The following is a 24,069-nucleotide window of genomic DNA, read 5'->3' as shown; positions in this document are numbered from 1 at the left end:
TTCTTGACTTCTTACATTTTATTTCTTAATTTTAATTTTATTTTATTTCGTTTTTTACTTGACGGTATGCAGTCTTTCACTTGCAGGCTACGCATACTGGCCTTTTCAATTTTTAAATACTGCATAAGGTACCCAAAATGATGTATGATGATCTCACAGCGAATAAATAGAAAATACTGCCCGCTGTATGAACGTAGCACACTGTGTCGTACGAGAGGGCTTTTTAGTGGACATCATATCAATTGAATGTCATCTGTCATTAGATATACTTTTCAAGCCAGCAAATATGTCAGATCATGATTCTTGAATTTGATACAATGTTTGGTAGGGGAGTACTTTAGTGCACCTGTAATTTGATTAGCATGTCCAGTTAGTAAATTATGTCAGGTCATTAAGTTTGTATCTGACTGGTGCCGTAATTCATAGGGGCGCTATATGAAAAAGATTGTTCATGCAGCATGCATGACCAGTGACGCAAAATTGTTTAGAATTATGTAAAATGTTTGAGTATCCGTATTTCAGTATTCGTCCTCCATCATTTACAGCAGGACTCACATGAAAAGATACGCACCATGAGTACAGGCGATTTCAATGTTGTCGCGAATGACGAGATGTCGTAATGATTATGTGCCACGAGGCCCTGTTTTAGTAGGACTATGTAACTGTTCTATAGAAAATCTATTACCTAAGCAAGCGATATGTAATGTTTTTTTAAATATTTTGTTTATGCATACTATTTAAGTATGTAGACTTTTGGAAGATAACCATCTGTGTGTATGACTCAAAACTTGTAATGGAGCAACAAATGCGATTTTTATTAGTTTTATTGTACTTTCTATTAAATGTGACTGGTTAACAAAGACGCTGCGATACCCCCATTTTAAATCGATGCCCCCATTGATCTGAACATGAAATGCTTCTGTTATGTTCAAATATGTAACGTGCACACGCGGCACTGGTATTTGTATTTACGTGATACTTGAACATTGGTGTCATTCATTGTACACTGATGTCAAGTTTAATGAAGGTTCTTAGGCCCATCCGCATTTAAAACGCGACACGGCCATTGGCTGCGGACTTGCTGTTGTACATGGGGCGACACTAGCGCTATCATAAGTTCCCTATTGCTATTGGCTAAGTTGACTTCCACTTTTTGATTTTGAGGTGGTAAGAGGCACATGTGGACAGTGATATTCATTATGGCAACATTTATAAAGTATATGTTGCAACTTTGATGTTTATTATTAAGATACTGAAATACGAATATTAAGCATTTTACGTAATTCGAAACAATTTTGCGTCACTGGTCATGCATGCTGCATGAACAATTTTTTCATATAGCGCCACTATGAATTACAGCACCATTCAAATGCAGACTTCATGACCCGACATAATTTACAGTTAATTTCTCTTACATTTGAACTATTTATTGTAATTCCACTTTTGCATTCACTGTTCACTGACAAATGGGTACTGTTTTTGTAGCCTCAGTAGGCTAGATTTGAAAATGAACCTGTAAGGTTTGAAACTAGCCGTCTAATATAAGTACTGCAACCGTTTTCAGAATCGTTAATGAACGCTTTAAGAAATTTAATGAAGTTGCACGTTCCCTGTAAACAAAATGTTGAAACTGAAAAAATCTGTATGGATCAACGTGCAGCGAACTTTCATGATGTGTAAAGCTTGTAAATAATAATAACGATAGTAATAATAATAATAATAACAATTGCATAACTGTTAAGAATATAGGAGGACGCTGCTTATAGAACCCCAGTTTTAGACGATTTTTTGTGGACAAGAAACTATCAAAACTGCTGTCTGTAGGATGGCACGGTATACTTATTTATTTATTTGAAGGAAAGAAGACAACACGACTACCTTAAGAATTGATATACATAAAACTATACTTATGTTACTGAGCAACATAGCACAAACAAAATTTCGTTGAAATCGGTGTCACCTTTGTGCCAACCTGAGACGTATCACTCTGCTCTCGTATAACAGCTATGTAAAACAATATGTGTTCCCACTCATTAATAGACATTGCCACGTATAAAACTAGCATTTTTCAATGTTTTACGTACTTGGCTGAGAGTGCTTGCACCTTTCTATCATTGGGTGCCATTCGTGGGCAGAGTGTAGCTGTAGGAAATGATGTATTCCATTGTTGGTAGTCTCGCTCCATGGAAATGACTGTAGGGTTCTCCTGGTAGCGGTGCCAGGTGGAAGTGCTCAGCAGAACACAGCCGACGACACCGACACAGATAGCGATGAGCCAGAGTATGCTAACAGATCATTAATTTTAATCACTAGTATTTCCTCCAGAAAACACAATATTAATATCAAATTTCAACGGCTAAAGCCAAAGCCAATAAATATTATTAAATTATAGCATTTACAGTCATAACATAAAGTAATAACAGTAATATGAAACATGATAAAAACTCCATATGGCTTACAGCCTCATGAATGGTTTTCTACTTGACTGTCAGCTGTCTTAACTGTAACCGTCACATTGTGGGTAACTGTGATGACAGCCTGCGGAAAGTACAGTGTTGTCTTCGTCATGTGACGATAGAAAAGAAAGACAGTGAAACATGCTTCCTGTGCATCGGTAATTAAATGTAATTTTTATTCCACTTCAATAGTATGATGGATGGAAATTAATTTGATACTGCACTGGCCTTCCTCGTTACGTCTTACTGTAACTATTACATAAATGAAGCACATTTGCAATTTTTTGTCTAAACGTAGCAGTAACAATACTAAGCAGTTTCAGACTCGAAGACAAAATGTCTGTTTTGGTAGTATTGGCAATAACAGTGAACAAAACTTCGAACAAGGTTTTCTATTTGCACATGTGCAGAGGATAAGTTTTAATATGAACACCCTCTTTTATTTCTGGCTTAAAGGTACTTTGTTTTGCTTTCACTAACAAATATAACATTTTTATTCAGTGACAGGGGGCAAAAAATGAATAACATTAGTTATTTCTATTAGAAAACGAAGTTTCACGAAAAGCTTGCAAAACAGCAATAAAAATAAGCAGGTGCCAGCCAATATAAGATGTACACTGAAAAGTCATAGTTTTTTTAAAATGTTTTAATAAAGCTGGATAAAACGTTACAAAACAGTAGGCTAGTCTACAAGGAGCATCATGTTTATTTAAGCATTTTAAATGACAACAGAATCGACACATATTTCCAGAAATCACCAACTTAAATGGCTCTTTCAGCTCGGGCGCAATCTATGATACATTGAAACCACAACTCTCCACAAATGCCTTGAAAGAACTTTTCATCACCAAATGTGCATGTTGCGTCCCTTAAGTCTGGTGTATCCTCACTGTTGTTGTTAAGGTCACTAGCGCTGCCCACAAGGAGAGAGTTGCAGGAATCTGATGAAAAATCGTACCGTTTCGTAGATGGATTTTTTTTTTTCTGAAGTCCTTTGGTCTTTCCAGCCCTCCACTCTGGCCAGTACCAGAAAAACTCAACGACCTCTTGCTGACAGCACTTATGTCAACCAATCAAGCGATTCGGTCTACAGATTCTTGTATGGCGTCCAGTCATAACGCTAGTGCTTTGCTTTCCCGTGTGGAGATTCTCTTCTTAATATTGGGGACAGGAGATGTGTCGAACAGAGAAACTGCATTTGAAGTCTCCATGGAATATTTTGATATTTAAATGAGAGTCAATATTTACACCAACCCCACATACGCAAGATCGCCCTGTCACATATAACCCAAAGACGTAGGTGAAAAAATAGTTCAAGTGGCTCTGAACACTATGGGACTAAACATGTGACGCCATCAGTCCCCTAGACTTAGAACTACTTAAACATAACTAACCTAAACACCACACACATCCATGCCCGAGGCAGGATTCGAACCTGCGACCGTAGCAGCAGCGCGGTTCCGGACTGAAGCGCCTAGAACCGCTCGGCCACAACGGCCGGCAAAGACGTAGGTGACTAATTTTCCGGATATCACTGTGAAGTTACTTTAAACTAACCATAAATACATGGAAAGAAAACGATTTCCATACTCTCCAAATGTTTGCAGCCTAGATCAAACACGAATTCGCATATCAGCATGCGGTACCGTGTACAATCATGGCCACCAGTCAACCACATCTCCCATACCTCTTTGGGAAGAAGTGCCCATATTTACACCTGTTACCGTTTTTACGCCTTCTCCTCCAGATATTCCATGACACCGCGCAGTATAAATTACAAGACAATGGGACTCTTGTTCAGGAGGGATACAAATTTCTTCCGGCAACCGTGATTTAGACTTTCAATACAATCCCTAAAATACTTGAGTGGCATTTCAATATGGTTCCTTAATACGAGACTACGTTGAATTCTTTTCCTGTAATTGCGCAGTCAGAGTTGTGGTTGGACTCTTAATTGCCTGGATGATTCACTCTAATCTTCCTTTCTCCCTTCTTCCATCTACCATCTCGTCTTTTTGTGTGAATAGCACCTCAAAAACTCGCCATCTACGGGCATCGAACCGATTGAAATGGGAGACTCGTAGCTGGAAAGCAGGACTCAAATCCCGACAAGCCTCCATAATGTATTTTTCATAACTACCTTGTCCAGTCCGTGCAAGTACTGCATCTATAAATATCTCGGCGTTGACACGATGTTAAAATCTAAACTTCTTACCCTGTGAGCCATATCGACTCTTGTGTGTCCGTGACGGCGACGAAAACGTAGCTATATGTTTATCGCAGCAGTAAACGTCTAACCCAAAACACATCTGCGTGCTAAGGAATATAAAACAAAACTCTATATCAAGTCATTTACAGACATTTGTATAAAATGTTATCTCACAGTCGGTATACTAAATTAGCAACATTAGTTGAATCTACCCAGCTGCTGTTAAAATAATAACAGATATCAGAAATAACAAATAGACTGCTTCTATATGTTAAGTTAGGATGGGCTTCATTTTATGTTATACAAATGTTTGTTGTGTTACATTTAAACAAATAAGGCACCAAATGACAGACGCAAAGTGCAATACAGACATAAGCGATAAAAACATTTGAATTAATGGTGTTCTGGAACTGCTTACGGCCATAAACATTTAGCTAAACTCATTGTCTTTTAGTTGCCGATTGACAACCGCAATCAGTGTTTAAAGATATGTTCGTGAACATTGTTGTCCATGAGGGAAGCTCGATAAGTCAGCTGTTTTTTCAATGCATTGGTGTGCACCTACATCTCGGGAAGTTTACTGTTTAATGTCCCGTTGACAACGATGAAGTTTCGAATACGGTCTTCGAATACAATAACCTTGTTGGAAAGATATTTGGTGTCTGTATACAGGGTGAGTCACCTAGCGTTACCGCTGGATATATTTCGTAAACCACATCAAATACTGACGAATCGATTCCACAGAACGAACGTGAGGAGAGGGGCTAGTGTAATTGGTTAATGCAAACCATAAAAAAATGCACGGAAGTGTGTTTTTTAACACAAACCTATGTTTTTTTAAATGGAACCCCGTTAGTTTTGTTAGCACATCTGAACATATAAACAAAAACGTAATCATTGCCGTGTGTTGCATTGTAAAGTATTAATTACATCCGGAGATATTGTAACCTAAAGTTGACGCTTGAGTACCACTCCTCCGCTGTTCGATCGTGTGTATCGGAGAGCACCGAATTACGTAGGGATCCAAAGGGAACGGTGATGGACCTTAGATACAGAAGAGACTGGAACAGCACATTACGTCCACATGCTAACACCTTTTTATTGGTCTTTTTCACTGACGCACATGTACATTACCATGAGGGGTGAGGTACACGTACACACGTGGTTTCCGTTTTCAATTACGTTCGGTCTGTGGAATCGATTCGTCAGTATTTGATGTGGTTTACGAAATATATCCAGCGGTAATGTTAGGTGACTCACCCTGTATATATAGAAACCAGTCCACTACTTACGTGACGCGACATGGGAAAACAACTCTCACGATCATAATGGGAATGGAGCGCGACATAACCTGGCTCAAAAGTAGTAGTCGGCCAATTCAAAACGCAACATCCTTGACTATGATACAAGAACAAAATATAAACTTGTTACACTTTGAGGCATATCGATTCTTCTTTGTTTGTGAGCTAGATCTAGCTCTGTTTATCGCCGCGACCAGATACATAATATTATTAATTCAAATGTTTTATTGCTTACGTGGACACAGGACTACTCGTTCGGGACTTTCATCCGTCATATGGTGCCGTAACTGTTTAAAGGTGTTTTCACACCAGTGCAACTTTCTGCACATACTAGGTGCATGTGGCTGTTCCACAAAGAGACAAATGACCCCTGCAACGTTGTGAAGTCAAGCAAGTCTCTGATTTTTGAGTTCACGGGTCTCTCTGCGCAAGTGCTTGAGTCTAAACATTTCAGTAGGGGAGATATACAGGCTGTAACAGGTATAAATGCAGATGTTTTTGTATGTAATACCTTAATATGTGTACACACCTGTGTGTTGGTTTTTTTCACTACGCCGAACAGTCTTCGCACAAATAAGTCCCAAATAATGTTTTCTGCATGGTCGTAACTGCACCACTAAGTGGACTACATCTGCCAGTATAGACTACCTGATTTGTGTTCACGCATGAACACATCAACACCTGACCTGCTGCCCAGGGGAGAATAAGCGTTAATAGCTTGCTCTTGCCACGACTATGCGGAGATACCACCCAACCTAAAAACAAACATCTCGTAATAGCTATAATTATTAGTCTGCAATTGGCATAAAAACTTATGTAATATTGTTCAGCACAACGTCCTTGGTCACCAAAAGAATTATTGCATGTACATCGGTCACACACTTTATGCACACTTCGTGGACCTGTCCACAGCTCTGTATGTTTGCTGCTTTGTTATGTTACCTCTCTCTGTTAAACGATTCAGATGAAGCATTACTTAGAAATAACGACTACAATTGTTAAACAGTAAACTCGTCGCCATCTTTATCTTTTCAACTACGCTCACACATGCATCATGCAAAAGTTATTAATTATCTCAATACTTGCAATTATTTCTACGAATTCGTCTTTGTCTCAAAATATACCGACCGCAGCGACATTTACTGTAACAGCGTGCGTGATTCTTTCTAGATGGGAATGGAATGACGCATGTGCAAATGACGAGAAAGAGGGTTGCAGCTAAAGGCTGGCTTCTTCTTGAGTGTGAGACAGATACAGGCACACGGCGATGGGGCACAAGGCGTACAGCTGTAAATGCACATCCGGTCCAACACTAAACACATCGGATTGCTATGAATCATGCGTCCTTTCCACGTGTTGACAGTCTACTCTTTAAACACATTTTAAAATGGGTTCAAATGGCTCGGAGCACTATGGTACTTAACTTCTGAGGTCATCAGTCCTCTAGAACTTAGAACTACTTAAACCTAACTAACCTAAGGACATCACACACATCCATTCCCGTGGCAGGATTCGAACCTGCGACCGTAGCGGTCGCGCGGTTCCAGACTGTAGCGCCTAGAACCGCTCGGCCACTTCAGCCGGCTTATCCACATTTTAAAAAGTTATAAACAGCACCTGCTGGATAAGTACATATGTATATGTAACGATTAGATGCGTAGTTTGCGTATAATTACTGACTCTTATATGATGATACCTGTACTTCGATAATAATTCTCGATAAGTAGCATTATCGATGATAACTAACTATAACATTGATTGCTATTAGAGGTGCAATTGGCTAACAACTACTTTAATAACTCATAGTTGAAAAATATTGACACATATTATTGTCATCAGAAGGGAAAAACTGGTAGAAGCCGATCTCGGGGTAAGAAAAGTTTCGGTCATGGAGAAGTGTAGGAGCATGCAAGGCAATACCGATCCTATGTCTTATCTTAGAAGGTAGGTCACGGGAAGACATTGATATGTTTATAACATTTGTAGATTTACAGAAAGCTTTTGGCAATGAGGACTCTACACTCTTTACAATTTTGTAGGTAGCGGGGATAAAATACAGGGAGCGAAAATTTATGTACAACTTGTACACAAACCAGACTACATTCATAAGAATCAAAGGACATGAAAAGGAAGCAATAGTTGAAAAGAGAGTTTAAGATGAATATCAACAGTTGCAAGACAATAATAATGAAATACAATCGAATTAAATCAGGGATGTTGAGGGATTTAGATTAGGTTATGAGTCACAGAAAGTAGTCGAATGTAGTGGGACTAGGCCGTTTCTGGCACAATTTTGTTAGTGCAGGTTGCCTACATCAATGGCAGGATTACACTCAGGGGTAGACCTGTTGTTCTCCTTTGATAGACAGGTACTTAACCTATTGTTCTACAAAGTGGTTTTCCATGTCACTGTACTTAACCTATTGTTCCCCACCACCCACTCCCACTCCACTCCCCCTCAGAAGATGCACCACCCCTCACTACTACTGATACACTTTCGGGTCTGAATTAACCAACTGTTCTGTTAAGTGCTTCTCCATATAACCCCCATTTCCTTTTGATTGACAGGCACTTAACCTATTGTCCCACCACACCCTCCCCTCCACAAACCCCCTCCACCCCTTGCTGCTACAGGTACACTTTCAAGTCTGTGTTATTGGAATAGCCCCCCCTCTCACTTATCAATTTGATTGACTACTTAATTAACTTCATCAATTAATTTACCTCTCTGGTGGGAAAGTGCCACACCCCCCTCCCAGGTGGGAAATTCAAATTTTGTCAGAGTTTCGCGAGCGCCGCGCCCACCTGGAAATATTTAGTCTCCACCACGATTCTCTAATGACCGCCACGTCCCCTTACCAACCGATGTTGGTGGGCTACCATGTACTAAAGAGAACTAACGTGTAATAACGTGCATTAACATGCACTAACGTGTACTAACATGCACGAACGTGCACTATCGTGTACTGACATGCACAGTGCACAACCTCATCCAAGATGACGGCTGTGACGTCACTTTATGATGCAAGTAACACACCCCTGGCTGGAAGTTTGAATTGTGGCTGGAAAAAAGGGCACCTCCACTAACCTAAGTCATCCGACTGCCAGCTCTTCCTAGGAATTGGCTAGAAAAAGACTCAGTTGATCGATCATTTGGAGTGAATTCGATTGCTCTGTGTGGAATATTGTTTAAGCAATTTAGAAAATGTATGGAATATACGGAAATGGTATACTGCTTATTTGTAAAAAAATGAGTTTGTGGGGGTTGTATATCTCTTGCTCGTCATTCTTGGCTGTTTGGGAGCATGTAGGTCTTGCAAGAAGCAGTTACATGGGCCAAACATGTTGCATAACCTAACGTTAGGTACTGTACTCTAGGTGCCTTAATCTAATGTTTGGGCCTTTGTCGGCACTTAACCTATTGTTCTGTTCAGTGGTTTTCCATGTCACCGCACTTAAACAATTGTACCACCTTTGATACCAAACTAAGTATGTCCTCCCACCATTTTCTGGTACACTTTTTGAATTTCACATGCTTTTTAACGCCATTTCTGGCTCACTCTTCTTTGTCACCCACCCCCTTAAGCTATTGTACTTCGTTCCAGAGAAAAATAATGCAAATTAATGTAGTGTTCTGCACATAACCTTCTCTGCTCCAAGTCACCCACTCAAACACTCCTTCCCATTAACTATTGTACCACTAACACCACATTGATATTAAAAAGTATGCAAATTAATTCAGTCGGTATTCTTCATGTGTATGGAGTATTTTTTCTTAATTCGAAGCATCCTTTTAGTCGGTGAAATCGATTGAATATAGTTTAAACGAAAGATTCCTCATAAAAAAAACCACATTCTGCCACTCGACGCCCGACGCCGTCGCCACTCCCACTGCAGCCGCAACCGCCACCGCAAGCCACTACTGGATGCAAGCTAGCGTGACCCATCGCTTTCATGCCACTGCTGGTGAAAGTTGGGCCTGTTTCCATGTATACAGTTAGAATTCTTCGGGTGCTATACCGACGTCACAGAACTCCAAGGCGCGCTCACGTCTGTCTCATACGCGATGAGACATAGGGTCCTGGGTGGTGAGAGGGAGATGTTGCAATCCTTCCCAGAATAGCAGAGGGTGCATTGTTCCTAGTGAATCTTTTGCCATTCTTTTCTGCAGACCAAGAGTTTCAGCAGTAAAATTATTTTGCACAGATCGCTAAGTTGCACTGCCAGTTAACCACCACAAAAGTTATTTACAGATCGTCAAATACATACTAGACTCACAAGAATGTTGAAAGTCAGTAACATATTTACCAGTGTAACTATAATTAAATATTAGTATTGCTGCTACAGTCTGACAGCGATCAATGTACAGGTAATGTCTCCTCTTGAAGGTTGTGGTTCTGGAACGAATCTCAGTATCTATAGCAAACACTTGCAAATTGCATAGCGTCTGAGAAATACTTAATGTGCACTTTTGTAGCAGTTTTCGTGATATCTCGGCTTGTATGCACGGAAATTCTTGCCCTAACAGAACCAGTTTACGAAAATAACGTGGCAGCCCGTCCATCACGTGTTTCCCTTCCTGCTTTCAACATACGCAAACGTTCTCACCGCTAAAAGCCTGTGCTCACTCGCGAAAATACCTTTAATCATATAAGCATTCTTGTTGTTTGGAAAGAGAGCAGTCTCTAAGCACAGACGTGGAAATCAGAACCATTATGCAAACAGAAGTCGAAGCACTGTCTTACAGAAGAGAAAAAAATGGTCACAATTTTCGATATCTTACACCTGGAGATGTCCTAATGCCATAGTGGCAGATGAGTGACGGCATCCCCACCGGAGATAAGTTGTTTAAGTGCGGTGACTTGGAAAACCACTTAACAGAACAATAAGTTAAGTGCTGACAAAGGCCCAAACATTAAGTTAAGAAACCCAGAGTACAGTGCCTAACATTGGGTTGTGCAACATGTTTGCCCCATGTAACTGCTTCTTGCAAGATCTACATGCTCCCAAACAGTCAAGAATCATGAGCAAGAGATATCCAACCCCCATAAACTGATTTTTTAATAAATAAACAATATACCATTTCCACATATTCCACACATTGTCTAAATTGTTTAAACAATATTCCATGCAGATCAATCGAATTCCCTCCAAATGACCGATGAACTGAGTCTTTTTCCAGCCAATTCCTAGGAAGAGGTGATGGTCGGATGACTTAGGTTAGCGGAGGTGCCCTTTTTTCCCGCCACAATTCAAACTTCCAGTCAGTGGGTGTGGCACTTGCATCATAAACTGACGTTACGGCCGCCATCTTCGAAGAGGGTGTGCACTGTGCGTGTTAGTACACGATAGTGCACATTCATTCACGTTAGTATGCTTTAGTGCACGCTAGTGCACATTAGTACACATTAGTACATGTCAGCCTGCCAACATGGGTTGGTAAGGGGATGTGGCGGTCGGTTAAGGATCGTGGTGGAGACTAAATATTTTATTCCAAGTCCAGGTGGGCATGGCACTCACGAAATTCTGACAATATTTGAATTTACCACCTGGGAAGGGGTGTGGCACTTTCCAACCAGAGAGGTTAATTAATTGATCAATTTAATTAAGTAGACAATGTGACTTATCTTCCCGCTGTTTTCTTAGGTTAATAGAGGTTGCATTGTCCTGATGGAATTTTAACTTCCCACTGGGGGTGTGTGGCACTTTCCCATCAGAGAGGTTAATTAATTGATGAAATTAATTAAGTAGTCAATCAAATTGATAAGAGTGAGAGGGGGGCCTATTTCAATAACTCAGACTTGAAAGTGTCCCTGTAGCAGTGACAGGTGGAGGGGGTTTGGGGAGAGGAGGGGGTGGTGGGACAATAGGTTAAGTGCCTGTCAATCAAAAGGAAATGTGGGTGATATGGAAAAGCACTTAACAGAATAATAGATTAACTCAGACCTGAAAGTGTACCTGTAGCAGCGAGGGGTGGTGCATTTCCTGAGGGGGAAGGGAGCGGGAGGGAATGGGGGGGAACAATAGGTTAAGTGCAGCGACATGGAAAATCACTTAGCAGAACAATATGTTAATTACCTGTCTATCAAAGCAGAACAACAGGTCTGCCCCTGAGTGCATACCTGCCCGTCATGTAGGCAGCCCACACTAACAAAATGCGCCAGAAACAGCCTAGTCCCTCTACTGTAGATGTGCTATGCTATTTGGGTAGCAAACTAAATGGTGATGGTCGAAGAGAAGAGAATATAAAGCGCAGATTGGTAATGACAAGAAAAGTGTTTCTGAGAAAGCGAAAATTCTCAGCAATGAATATAAATTTAAGTTTTAAAAAGTCCCCTATGAAGTTATTTGTCTCAGTGTAGCCATATATGGAAGTGAAACACCCACTGTAAATGGTACAAACAAGAAGAGAAAAACAGCATTTGAAATATGGAGATGTAGAAGCACGCTGAGAGTTAGAAATAAAGAAATATTGAATCAAATTGGAAAGAAAAGAAATTTGTGGCACAACTTCATGTAAAGGTAGGCTGATAAAACATAAATTGAGACATTAACGAAAGTTTGATTTGGAATGCAGTTTTTTTTTTTAAGGGTGGAAAGATAAAAGTTCTAGAGGAGACCAAGGCTTCACACTACAGCAAGCAAGTTCTGGTGGATGTAGGCTGCAGTAGCTAAGCAGGGATCAAGAGGCTTCCACATAGTAGTCTAAAGTGCAGAGCCGCATCAAATCAGTCTTCAGACTGAAGGGCACGACAACATTCCCCCCAAACTGCGTAAAAATGTAATCACATGTCAGTTATAGTATAATATATTTGTCCAATGAATACCCATTTATCATCTGCATTTCTTCTTGGTGTAACAATTTTAATGGTCAGTAGTGTATTCCATGCTGTACATCAGTTCTACATAGGTTGGATAAAAAGCAGTGTCTACAGGCTTATAATTCATATTAGACGTTACTAAAGATGTTCACTGTATTACATGCCCTCAATGTGATCACCTCACATGTCGACCTCAGAGATGGAAGGCGTAGTACAACGTCAGTGCATCCATTTCTGTCGATGTCTTGCAAGGAACCGCCTATGGCATGGACGATGTTCTCTCTTGTTTCGTAGCGCGTGCCACGAAGATCTTCCTTCATTTTGGAGAACAGTTGCTAAACGCATGGGGTAATAGGGTGGATGTTGCAGTATCTCCCATCCCCACGTACTCAGCAGCTTCTGCATAGTGTTCACCATGTGGTATCATGCATTGTCATGCAGTATGACAGGATTCAGTGCCAGACAAAAACATTGCTGTCTGCAACGACCACGTGACACTTCAGTCTTGATACATGCACGTTCTCCTTGTTTCCTAAACATACTGTTGGGAGCTCGAAATGACCTTCTACGCTTTCATGAAGGACACACAGCAGTTGACTCAAACACTGCCATCGCCACTCACTACGCTACTTCAGCTAGCTTTGTGCTACCAGATACAAACAGCCAGTATCAGAGGTGACGCACATATTTCAAGTTACGGCGGTGTTGCCACTACTTTTTATCCAACCAGTGCACCTTGGACAGTAAGAGGTAACCGTTCCTGTCGGTACGTCACCCTATTTGTTTGTTCGGGATCCGTATTGTAAACTTACACCTGCACATAAAGCTATGTTTTTAGATTCTTTTCAATGTGACGATGCCTGTGACCTTATTCTCAAATCGCCTTTTCGTAAGTCGTCGGTGTTGGATGGACTATCACAGGAGTTTCATGGGTATTTTTAGCATTCGTTGGTTACTAGTTTTACATTCTTTTTGAACAAATTGTTGAGAGGGGGTTTGTGTCCGACTAGTTTAAAGTTGGTAAAATTGTGTTAATTTCCAAAAGTTCTCGTCAGGCAGCAACTGTTAAATTTAGCCTGACTATCTTATTAAATTTCGTCGATAAGACTGTGCCGAGGGCGATGAATAGCTGGCAACTTACTCGTCATGTGTTGAACTTTGTATTTCAGTGTCAAGCTATCGGCTGAGTTAGCCGGCCCTAGTCAATGCCGCTTTTCAGATATATTGTTATTCCATTTCGTGATGCTGTTGGTCTTGTTAAAAATAGTAGCAAGAAGTGACTGACTAGGGAGAAAGTCCACTTTTTATCATTTTTTTCAGTGTACAGATGGCGGATGACGCGTTGGATTGCCAAATCGCTGGTCCGTTTTCGATTCTCTGTCGTGGCTTTGCTTTCATTCAATTTTTTTCGGTGTATCTAGTGGTATTCTGGTAATCTGAATACTTTTCTGTGCCCTTTTTGGAGTAAGGTATCGGGGGAAAAGGGGGAAGGGGTGACTGATGCGTACCTGGAAACCGAGAGAGCGTGGGATCGCATCTCGGTCGGACTTTAGATTTTTCGGTCTTCGTTTTAACCTCGCCTTTGTCTGTCTACGATATGCGCGAAAAAAGAAAAAAAAAACGGTTAAGGTGACCGTTCCTGTAAAGCGGAAAATCCGTGTTTGAGTTCCGATCCGTCACAAATTTTTACTTGTCACCATTGAATTCATATCAGCGTCCAGTTTCGGTCGACGCCAGCATTTATTTCATTTCATCATACATATATACAGCTGCTGGATCTTTGTTCCTTTGCACACGTCAGAAATAACAGAACCACACACATATCAAATCCGTAATGTTGCTTCAGTGGTTCGCAACATTTAATTGTTTAACTATAAGTGTGCAGTATGATATTACTCCCAAGAAATAAAAGTCAAAGTATGTAACTCACTATTCAGCTGGTGTCCTCTTCCTGCTGGTCAAGTGGTTGAAACCATGTATTGAAGAAGTCTCCATAAATAAGAAAAAATAATCCAAAACTGGTTTCATCGGTAATAATACTGCAGGGTATTTGATCTTTTGATCAACTTCGCTCGCCGTACTTGCTGTGTTGAACTCAGAAAATATTTTCTTTTTACTGTGGAATTTATCGTACGTAGTCATGCCAGACTTTGCATGTTCTGCGAATTCAAGCTCGTACATTTCCTGAAAAAGAATTGCAATTCGTTATCAGTTAATTATACTGTATATCTGTCAATTAAGTATCCTCCAACAACAGTATTACAATGAGGTGCCAAAAATCATGGGATAGTGGAATGCCCATAGACAGTTGACGGTTGTATCGCGTACACAAAGTACAAAAGGTAGTGCAATGGCGGAACTGTAATTTGCGCTCACGTGATTCATGTGAAAAGGTTTCCGACGCGGTTATGGCCGCACAACGGGTATTAACTGACTTTGAATGCAGAATGTTACTTGGAACTAGATGCGTGGGACATTCCATTTCGGAAATCGATAGCGAATTCAGTATTCCGACATCCACAATGATTAGAGTGTGCCGAGAATACCAAATTTCATGCATTATCTCTCCCCACGGACAACGCAGTCACCGACTGTCTTCCCTTAACCACCGAGAGCAGCGTCGTTTCCATAGAGCTGTCAGTTAACAGCAGAAATCAGTGTGGGACGTACGACGAACGACATCAGGACGAAATCTGGTGTTAATGGGCTATGGCAGCAGACAGCACAACATCGCCTGCAGCACCCCTTCTGGGCTCGTGACCATATCGGTTGGACCCTAGACGACTGGAAAACTGTGGCCTGGTCAGCTGAGTCCCTAATAGTATGGTTAGAATGTGGCACAGAACCTTCGAAGCACATTGCGCAAGCTGGTGAGGCTCCATAATGGAGTGGGCCAACTGGATCGCGTGTCTGTTCGGTTACTTGGGGACCATCTGCAGCAATTCATGGACTTCATGTTCCCAAACAATGATGAAATTTTAATGGATGACAATGCGCCATGTCAACTGGTCACAATTGTTCACGATGGGTTTGGAGAACATTTTGGACAATTTGAGCGAATTATTTGGTAGCTGCAGTTCGATCGAAGTGAATACAATCAAATATTTATGGGACATAATCGAGAGATCAGTTCGTGCACAAAATCCTGCACCGGCAACACTTCCGCAATTATGGACGGCTGTAGAGGCAGCATGACCCAATATTTCTGCAGGGGACTTCCAACAACTTGTTGAGTCCTTGCTACGTCTAGTTGCTGCACTACGCTGGGCAAAAGTACGATCGACACGATATTGGAAGGTATCCCGTGACTTTTGTCACCCCCAGTTTACGAGACGACATACATTTCAAAAAAATTAATGAACAAAATGATTTTACGATGTTGAGGACAAGACAACTATTAATGTTGCAGTACATGAAACAGCTATTCAACGAGAATCGTGTCCTAATTTTTAATTCAGTAGTTTTTAATTAGTAAAATACAGTACTTTAACTTACTTTACAATTGTGTATTTCATAACTGTTTCCAATGGGTATTTTTGGCCAAACTCCATCTGTAGCGCAATTGATTGGTTCATAGGTTTTTTGGTTCAGATGGTTCAAATAGCTCTGAGCACTTTGGGACTTAACTTCTGAGGTCATCTGCCCCCTAGAATTTATAACTACTTAAACCTAATTAACCTAAGGCCATCATACACATCCAAGCCCGAGGCAGGATTCGAGCCTGCGACCGTAACAGCAGCGCGGTTCAGGTCTGAAGCGCCTAGAACCGCTCGGCCACCACGGCCAGCCATAGGTTTTTTAGTTAAACAAATATTTCCAATTGACATTCCTCTAGTATATCAATTAAATTTTGTGATAACTACAAAATGCATTCATTTATCACATAGGTGTTATGAAACCGAATTAAAGTCATCATACGTCCGTTTGTAAAGCTAGAAAATACGCAAGGTAAACGTTTCAACAAAAAAAAAAAGGATGACAATGTGGCATGAACAAACGAGCAGCTTAGTTCCAACAGAAAATTGCTTGGTACTGTTGGTGTCCCAGTAGTCTTGTGATTCGCAGGTGGTTAGTTTGGGTTGATAGCATTAATATGTCCGCAGTGAATCTTTCTGTCTGCATCTGAGTTTGCGCTGTTTTGAAACTTCCTGACAGGTTAAAACTGTGTGCCTGACTCACATTTGAACGCGAAGTCGTATCTTTCGTGGACGACGTTATTGCTGCCTAAGCTATGCAGACACGACTTACCATCAGCTTACACAGTTTCAGTACTACCAAGTACTTAGCTTTTACTTGCCGAACATCACAGAAGCTCTCCTGAATATCTTGCGAGACTAGCACCCAGGAAGAAATGGCTCAGCCACAGCCTAGAGGTATTTTGCAGAACTGATCTGTCACTCTATAGCAAGGTCGAGTTTTTGAAACTTTCTAAAAAACTCAAGCTGTATGCCGGTCCAGAACTCAAGGCCAGAACTTCGTTTTTGACGAGCAACCCCCTTATTGACTGAGTTATCCATGCACAACTGATGACTTGCCCTCACAGTTTCAATTTCCAAACGTCCAGATTTAATCCATCAGTTAGCTTCAAAAGCACATGTGTTCACTTAGTCACGCATTTGACCCTCACATACATATTGTAAGGAACATTAATATTAGGATTCCAGGAATAATGGTTCAAATGGCTCTGAGCACTATGGGACTTAACTTCTAAGGTCATCAGTCCCCTAGAACTTAGAACTACTTAAACCCAACTAACCTAAGGACATCACACACATCCATGCCCGGGGCAGGATTTGAACCTGCGACCGTAGCGGTCGCGTGGTTCCAGGCTGTAGCGCCTAGAACCGCTCGGCCACCCCGGCCGGCCGATCCCAGGAATATATCATACATATGCCGAAGGATATTCTTTTGCGCTATACGGGGTGGTTTAGTTAAACTGTACACCTAAAATGTTTCTGGAACCGTTTATGAAAGGTACGAGCAAGAAGAGGACTCTGCTCTTGCATGCGTGCGTAACTCTCTTGTCTGGCTGCACAAGGTGGAAGAGGGGAAAACTGAAAATGTTCCATGTATCAATAGCAAAGCACTTATACTACACACGACTTGGTTTCATATTATATGTTTCTCAACAGCATAGATCACAAAAAAATTTCGGTATTACTCTATTATTTTAGGCGCGCTGAAGACATAACATAGTTTTTATCGGGTACAAACTGGCGGTATACGGACACACGAGACAATCTCATAGATTTTCGCACTCAGGTTGCCACGTATTCATGATTTATTTAGTTTCGTAATCGAAAAAGTTCGGTGGCAGGAAGAACAAGACTTTTGGTCAGGTGAATGCAGAGTTATAAATACAAAATCAAATAGGGGTAATGAAAGAGTAGGTTTAATAACGAATAAAAAAAAATAGGAGTGCGGGTAAGCTACTACAAACAGCATAGTGAACGCATTATTGTGGCCAAGATACACACAAAGCCCACGCCTACTACAGTAGTACAAGTTCATATGCCAAGTAGCTCTGCAGATGATGAAGAAATTGATAAAATGTATGATGAGATAAAAGAAATTATTCAGGTAGTGAAGGGAGACGAAAATTTAATAGTCATTTGTGACTGAAATTCGAGAGTAGGAAAAGGGAGAGAAGGAAACATAGTAGGTGAATACGGACTGGGGGTAAGAAATGAAAGAGGAAGCCGTCTGGTAGAATTTTGCAAAGAGCATAACTTAATCATAGCTAGCACTTGGTTCAAGAATCATAAAAGAAGGTTGTATATATGGATGAATCCTGGGGATACTAGAAGGTATCAGATAGATTATGGTAAGACAGAGATTTAGAAACCAGATTTTACATTGTAAGACATTTCCAGGGGCAGATGTAGACTCTGACCACAATCTATTGGTTATGAACTGTAGATTAAAACTGAAGAAACTGCAGAAAGGTGGGAATTTAAGGAGATGCGACCTGGATAAACTGACTAAGCCAGAGCATGTACAGAGTTTCACAAAGAGCATAAGGGAACAATTGACACGAAGGGGGGAAAGAAATACGGTAGAAGAAGAGTGGGTAGCTCTGAGGGATGAAGTAGTGAAGGCAGCAGAGGATCAAGTAGGTAAAAAGACGAGGGCTAGTAGAAATCCTTAGTTAACAGAATAATTATTGAATTTAATTGATGAAAGGAGAAAATATAAATACCCAGTACATGAAGCAGGCAAAAAGGAATACAAACGTCTCAAAAATGAGATCGACTGGAAGTGCAAAATGGCTAAGCAGGGTTGGCTAAAGGACAAATGTAAGGCTGTAGAGGCTTATCTCACTAGGGTTAAGATAGATACTGCCTACAGGAAAATTAAAGAGACCTTTTGAGAAAAGAGAACCACTTGTATGATTATCAAGAGCTCACGTGGAAACCCAGTTCTAAGCAAAGAAGGGAAAGCAGAAAGGTGGAAGGAGTATATAGAGGGCCTATACAAGGGCGATGCACTTGAGGACAATATTATGGAAATAGAACAGAACGTAGATGAAGATGAAATGGGAGATAGGATTCTGCGTGAAGATTTTGACAGAGCACTGAAAGACCTAAGCCGAAACAAGGCGCCGGGAGTAGACAACATTCCATTAGAACTACTGATAACCTTGGGAGAGCCAACCTTGACAAAACTCTACCATCTGGTGAGCAAGATGTATGAGATAGGCGAAATATCCTCAGACTTCAAGAAGAATATAATAATTGCAATCCCAAGGAAAGCAGACGTTGACAGATGTGAAAATTACCGAACCATCAGTTTAATAAGTCACAGCTGCAAAATACTAACGCGAATTCTTTACAGACGAATGGAAAAACTGGTAGAAGCCGACCTCGGGGAAGATCAGTTTGGATTCCGTAGAAATATTTGAACACGTGAGGCAATACTGACCTTACGACTTACCTTAGAAGAAAGATTAAGGAAAGGAAAACCTACGTTTCTAGCTTTTGACAATGTTGACTGGAATACACTTTTTCAAGTTCTAAAGGTGGCGGGGGTAAAATACAGAGAGCGAAAGGCTATTTACAATTTGTACAGAAACCAGATGGCAGTTATAAGAGTCGAGGGGTATGAAAGGGAAGCGGTGGTTGGGAAGGGAGTGAGACAGGGTTGTAGCCTCTCTCCGATGCTATTCAATCTGTATATTGAGCAAGCAGTAAAGGAATCAAAAGAAAAACTCGGAGTAGGTATTAAAATCCATGGAGAAGATATAAAAACTTTGAGGTTCGCCGACGACATTGTAAATACCGTCAGAGACACCAAAGGACTTGGAAGATCAGTTGAACGGAATGGACAGTGTCTTGAAAGGAGGGTATAAGATGAACATCAACAAAAGCAAAACGAGGATAATGGAATCTAGTCGAATTAAGTCGGGTGATGCTGAGGGAATTAGATTAGGAAATGAGACACTTAAAATAGTAAAGGAGTTTTGCTATTTGGGGAGGAAAATAACTGATGATGGTCGAAGTAGAGAGGAAATAAAATATAGACTGGCAATGGCAAGGAAGCGTTTCTGAAGAAGAGAAATTTGTTAACATCGAGTATAGATTTAAGTGTCAGGAAGTAGTTTCTGAAAGTATTTGTATGGAGTGTAGCCATGTACGGAAGTGAAACATGGACGGTAAATAGTTTGGACAAGAAGAGAATAGAAGCTTTCGAAATGTAGTGCTACAGAAGAATGCTGAACATTAGGTGGGTAGATCACATAACTAATGAGGAAGTATTGAATAAAATTGGGGAGAAGAGGAGTTTGTGGCACGACTTGACAAGAAGAAGGGACCGGTTGGTAGGACATGTTCTGAGGCATCAAAGGATCACAAATTTAGCATTGTAGGGCAGCATGGAGGGTAAAAATCGTATAGGGAGACCAAGACATGAATACACTAAGCAGATTCAGAAGGATGTAGGCTGTAGTAAGTACAGCGAGATGAAGAAGCTTGCACAGGATAGAGTAGCCTGGAGAACTGCATCAAACCAGTCTCAGGACTGAAGACCACAACAGCAACAACAACAACAAAAATCGAAAACAACCTTTTACACACATATGTTTGATCGAAATATTTTATCACGTTTGCAACTTCATTATGCAGACGTTGAAACTCTTTCCAAGAGAAACTACGTAGATTTCTTGGAAAGTCTTAACGTAAAAGAATTTGACTTTTAAACAGCAACCACATTGCAGATCAGTCAATTTCATCTGAAAAGGAACAGGGGCTGTTTCAATTGAAATGGCAAACGGCCTCGAAAATGGATATACGTTTTCTTGTCAAAATTTGTCCTGCCACAATGTGATTTTGTTTTTAAACGCATCCCCATCAAATCAGAAATAAGTTGTGCTTCACCGTGCAGTGTCTTACTGTGGATAGTGTGCAGTGAAGCCCACATAAAATGCGAGGTCTGCTATCCATTCCGGATGTTTTAATTTTCGTTCCTGCAGTCCTTTCTCCTTCATAAACTCTTAAATAGTGGGTTTTACGTCGAAAAATCATTCGAGACCCGACCCTCGATTTCACCAATGTGATTAGCAGTAATATATATAGTCTCCATATTCTTCGTTCAGCTCCATCGAAAATAGTTGCAACTGACAGTATAATAATGCGTGCGACTTCAGAGAATATATTATTCGTTCTATCGATTTTGTCACGTGTTCCTGCCTGTAAATTTAGCACAAAGTGTTTCTTGATGCACAGTACAATGACTGCCGTCTATCGATCACTTCAATTTTTTGCTCTTTCAATCACTTTAACTGAATCTTTAAATTCTTTCTGAATGTAATGTCGTTCCACAGTGAGTTTACGGTTCCTGTAGATTATGCGACTGCATAATAGATACTGGGAATTATCATCATTCTCTTCTGTCATTCCAATTCATTTTTAAAGGCTTGTGGCGCTAGATCTCTAGACTGCCGCTTTTTGTGCGAACAGGCACTGGACCTGTCAACTTCCTGTATACCACAAACAAATAGCGTAGGGCAAACGGCAACGACACCATGATTCTGCCAATTGAGGAATGTCACATTTGCCGAAAAATGCCGAAATGCTAAATAAAATGTCAAGCTATACCGAGTAGATCCGAGAATGACCAAGCAAACACGAGACAGGCCGACCTTCGGCCCCCACACGTGCAGCACATCGTGCTCACGTCCGGTTTTGACCCCATGCCAGACCCTGGTTTAAGATATCGTAATTCTGATTAAGGAAAGGCAAACCTACGTTTCTATCATTTGTAGACTTAGAGAAAGCTTTTGAAAATGTTGACTGGAATACTCTCTTTCAAATTTTGAAGGTGGCAGGGCTAAAATACAGAGAGCGAAAGGCTATTAACAATTTGTACAGAAACCAGATGGCAGTTATAAAGAGTCGAGGGACGTGAAAGGGAAGCAGTGGTTGGGAAGGGAGTGGACAGAGTTGTAGCCTCTCCCCGATGTTATATAATCTGTATATTGAGCAAGCAGTAAAGGAAGCAAAAGAAAAATTCGGAGTAGGTATTAAAATCCATGGAGAAGAAATAAAAACTTTGAGGTTCGCCGATGTCGTTGTAATTCTGTCAGAGACAGCAAAGGACTTGGAAGAGCAGTTGAACGGAATGGAAAGTGTCTTGAAAGGAGGATATAAGACGAACATCAACAAAAGCAAAACTAGGATAATGGAATGTAGTCGGATTAAATTGGGTGATGCTGAGAGTATTAGATTAGGAAATGAGACGCTTAAAGTAGCAAATGAGATTTGCTATTTGGGGAGCAAGATAACTGATGATGGTCGAAGTAGAGAGGATATGAAATGTAGACTGGCAATGGCAAGGAAAGTGTTTCTGAAGAAGAGAAATTTGTTAACATCGAGTATAGATTTAAGTGTCAGGAAGTCGTTTCTGAAAGTATTTGTATGGAGTGTAGCCATGTATGGAAGTGAAACATGGACGATAAATAGTTTGGACAAGAAGAGAATAGAAGCTTTCGAAATGTGGTGCTACAGAAGAATGCTGAAGATTAGATGGATAGACCACATAACTAATGAGGAGGTATTGCATAGAATTGGGGAGAAGAGGAGTTTGTGGCACAACTTGACTAGATGAAGGGACCGGTTGGTAGGACATGTTCTGAAGCATCAAGGAATCACCAATTTAGTATTGGAGGGCAGCGTGGAGGGTAAAAATCGTAGAGTGAGACTAAGAGATGAATACAGTAAGCAGATTCAGAAGGATGAAGGATGAAGAAGCTTTCACAGGATAGAGTAGCATGGAGAGCTGCATCAAACCAGTCTCAGGACTGAAGACCACAACAACAACAATTCTGTTTTCACCCAGGTGCACTGTGAGAAAGTCCTCACAAAAAGACGTAAACTCTCTTTACATTGCTACATTAATTAGCAGTATGTCGGTATCTGCATCGCTTTTTCAAATGGTAATCTAATCATTTCTACTGCCAGAACCGTAGTTCTAAAACAGACAGATTCATCAGCGTTTCATTCTTTTAAACCCAGCAACTACATTCGGAGTAACTGCAGTGTTATAATTTGAGACTTATGTGTTTTGAACATGAAACCAGTTACGGTCTTATGTGGAAGATAGTGATTCCATACCCAAATAAGAAAATGCGTCACGTCGGATAAGAAGCAAACGACGTGTTGCACCATCATGATACAGGTATAAAGGGAGCACTGCGGAAAAGCAGCTTTCGTTCTATCTGTGTCGTTCACTTACTTCGAGTGCTTTTTAGTCTGAAAAAATAAATGTCTTTCGCATACAAGAGAAACTAGATATACTTCTTCAATACGGAGACTGAAGAAGGAGGGTGAAGAGGACAGTTGAGTTGTGTGTACAAAAGTATCCGAACATAGTGTTCGAAAAGAATGAAAATTCAGCGAATGTGCTAAAATTGTTATTGAAAGTCACTGGAATACTACACAGAGGGAAAGGAGTAAGCCTGCAAAGAGCAGAGCGAAGGAAATAGATGTTCTGGCAGTTGCTGCTCTTAATCCACATATGTGAGGCTCCAGAGAAATTGGAGTGCCTCAGAAATACGTAATCATAACGGTCTTCGCATTTTGTACGCAAACAGTTTCCATCCGTATGACGTGTCACTTCACCAGCAGATTAACCAGTGGGATAGCAGAAGACGTATCAAATTCTGTCGCTCGGTTTTGATACGTCATCATGACGTCTTCAAAAAAATTCTGTCTACCGATGAAGTTACTGTCAGAAATCATGGGATTATGAGTGTAAGAGATATCCGTTACTGAGCTGCTGATAATCCG

The 24,069-nt window shown here is 40.7% G+C and overlaps 1 protein-coding gene across 1 annotated transcript in view; it reads right to left on the bottom strand.

Annotated features, from left to right (window-relative positions):
- LOC124555888 (sodium channel protein Nach-like) overlaps nucleotides 1–24,069 on the bottom strand; it is a 198,314-nt gene that overhangs the window by 97,699 nt on the left and 76,546 nt on the right. The window contains exons 3-4 of the mRNA XM_047129948.1: nucleotides 14,718–14,971; nucleotides 2,085–2,285 (exon numbers count right to left, since the gene is read on the bottom strand). Of these exons, the coding sequence (XP_046985904.1) occupies nucleotides 2,085–2,285; nucleotides 14,718–14,971 (455 nt within the window). The remainder of the gene's footprint in view (nucleotides 1–2,084; nucleotides 2,286–14,717; nucleotides 14,972–24,069) is intronic.

This window comes from Schistocerca americana, chromosome X, assembly GCF_021461395.2.
Source record: "Schistocerca americana isolate TAMUIC-IGC-003095 chromosome X, iqSchAmer2.1, whole genome shotgun sequence".
NCBI classification, from domain to species: Eukaryota; Metazoa; Arthropoda; class Insecta; order Orthoptera; family Acrididae; genus Schistocerca; species Schistocerca americana.
This window is presented reverse-complemented; position numbering and strand designations above follow the sequence as displayed.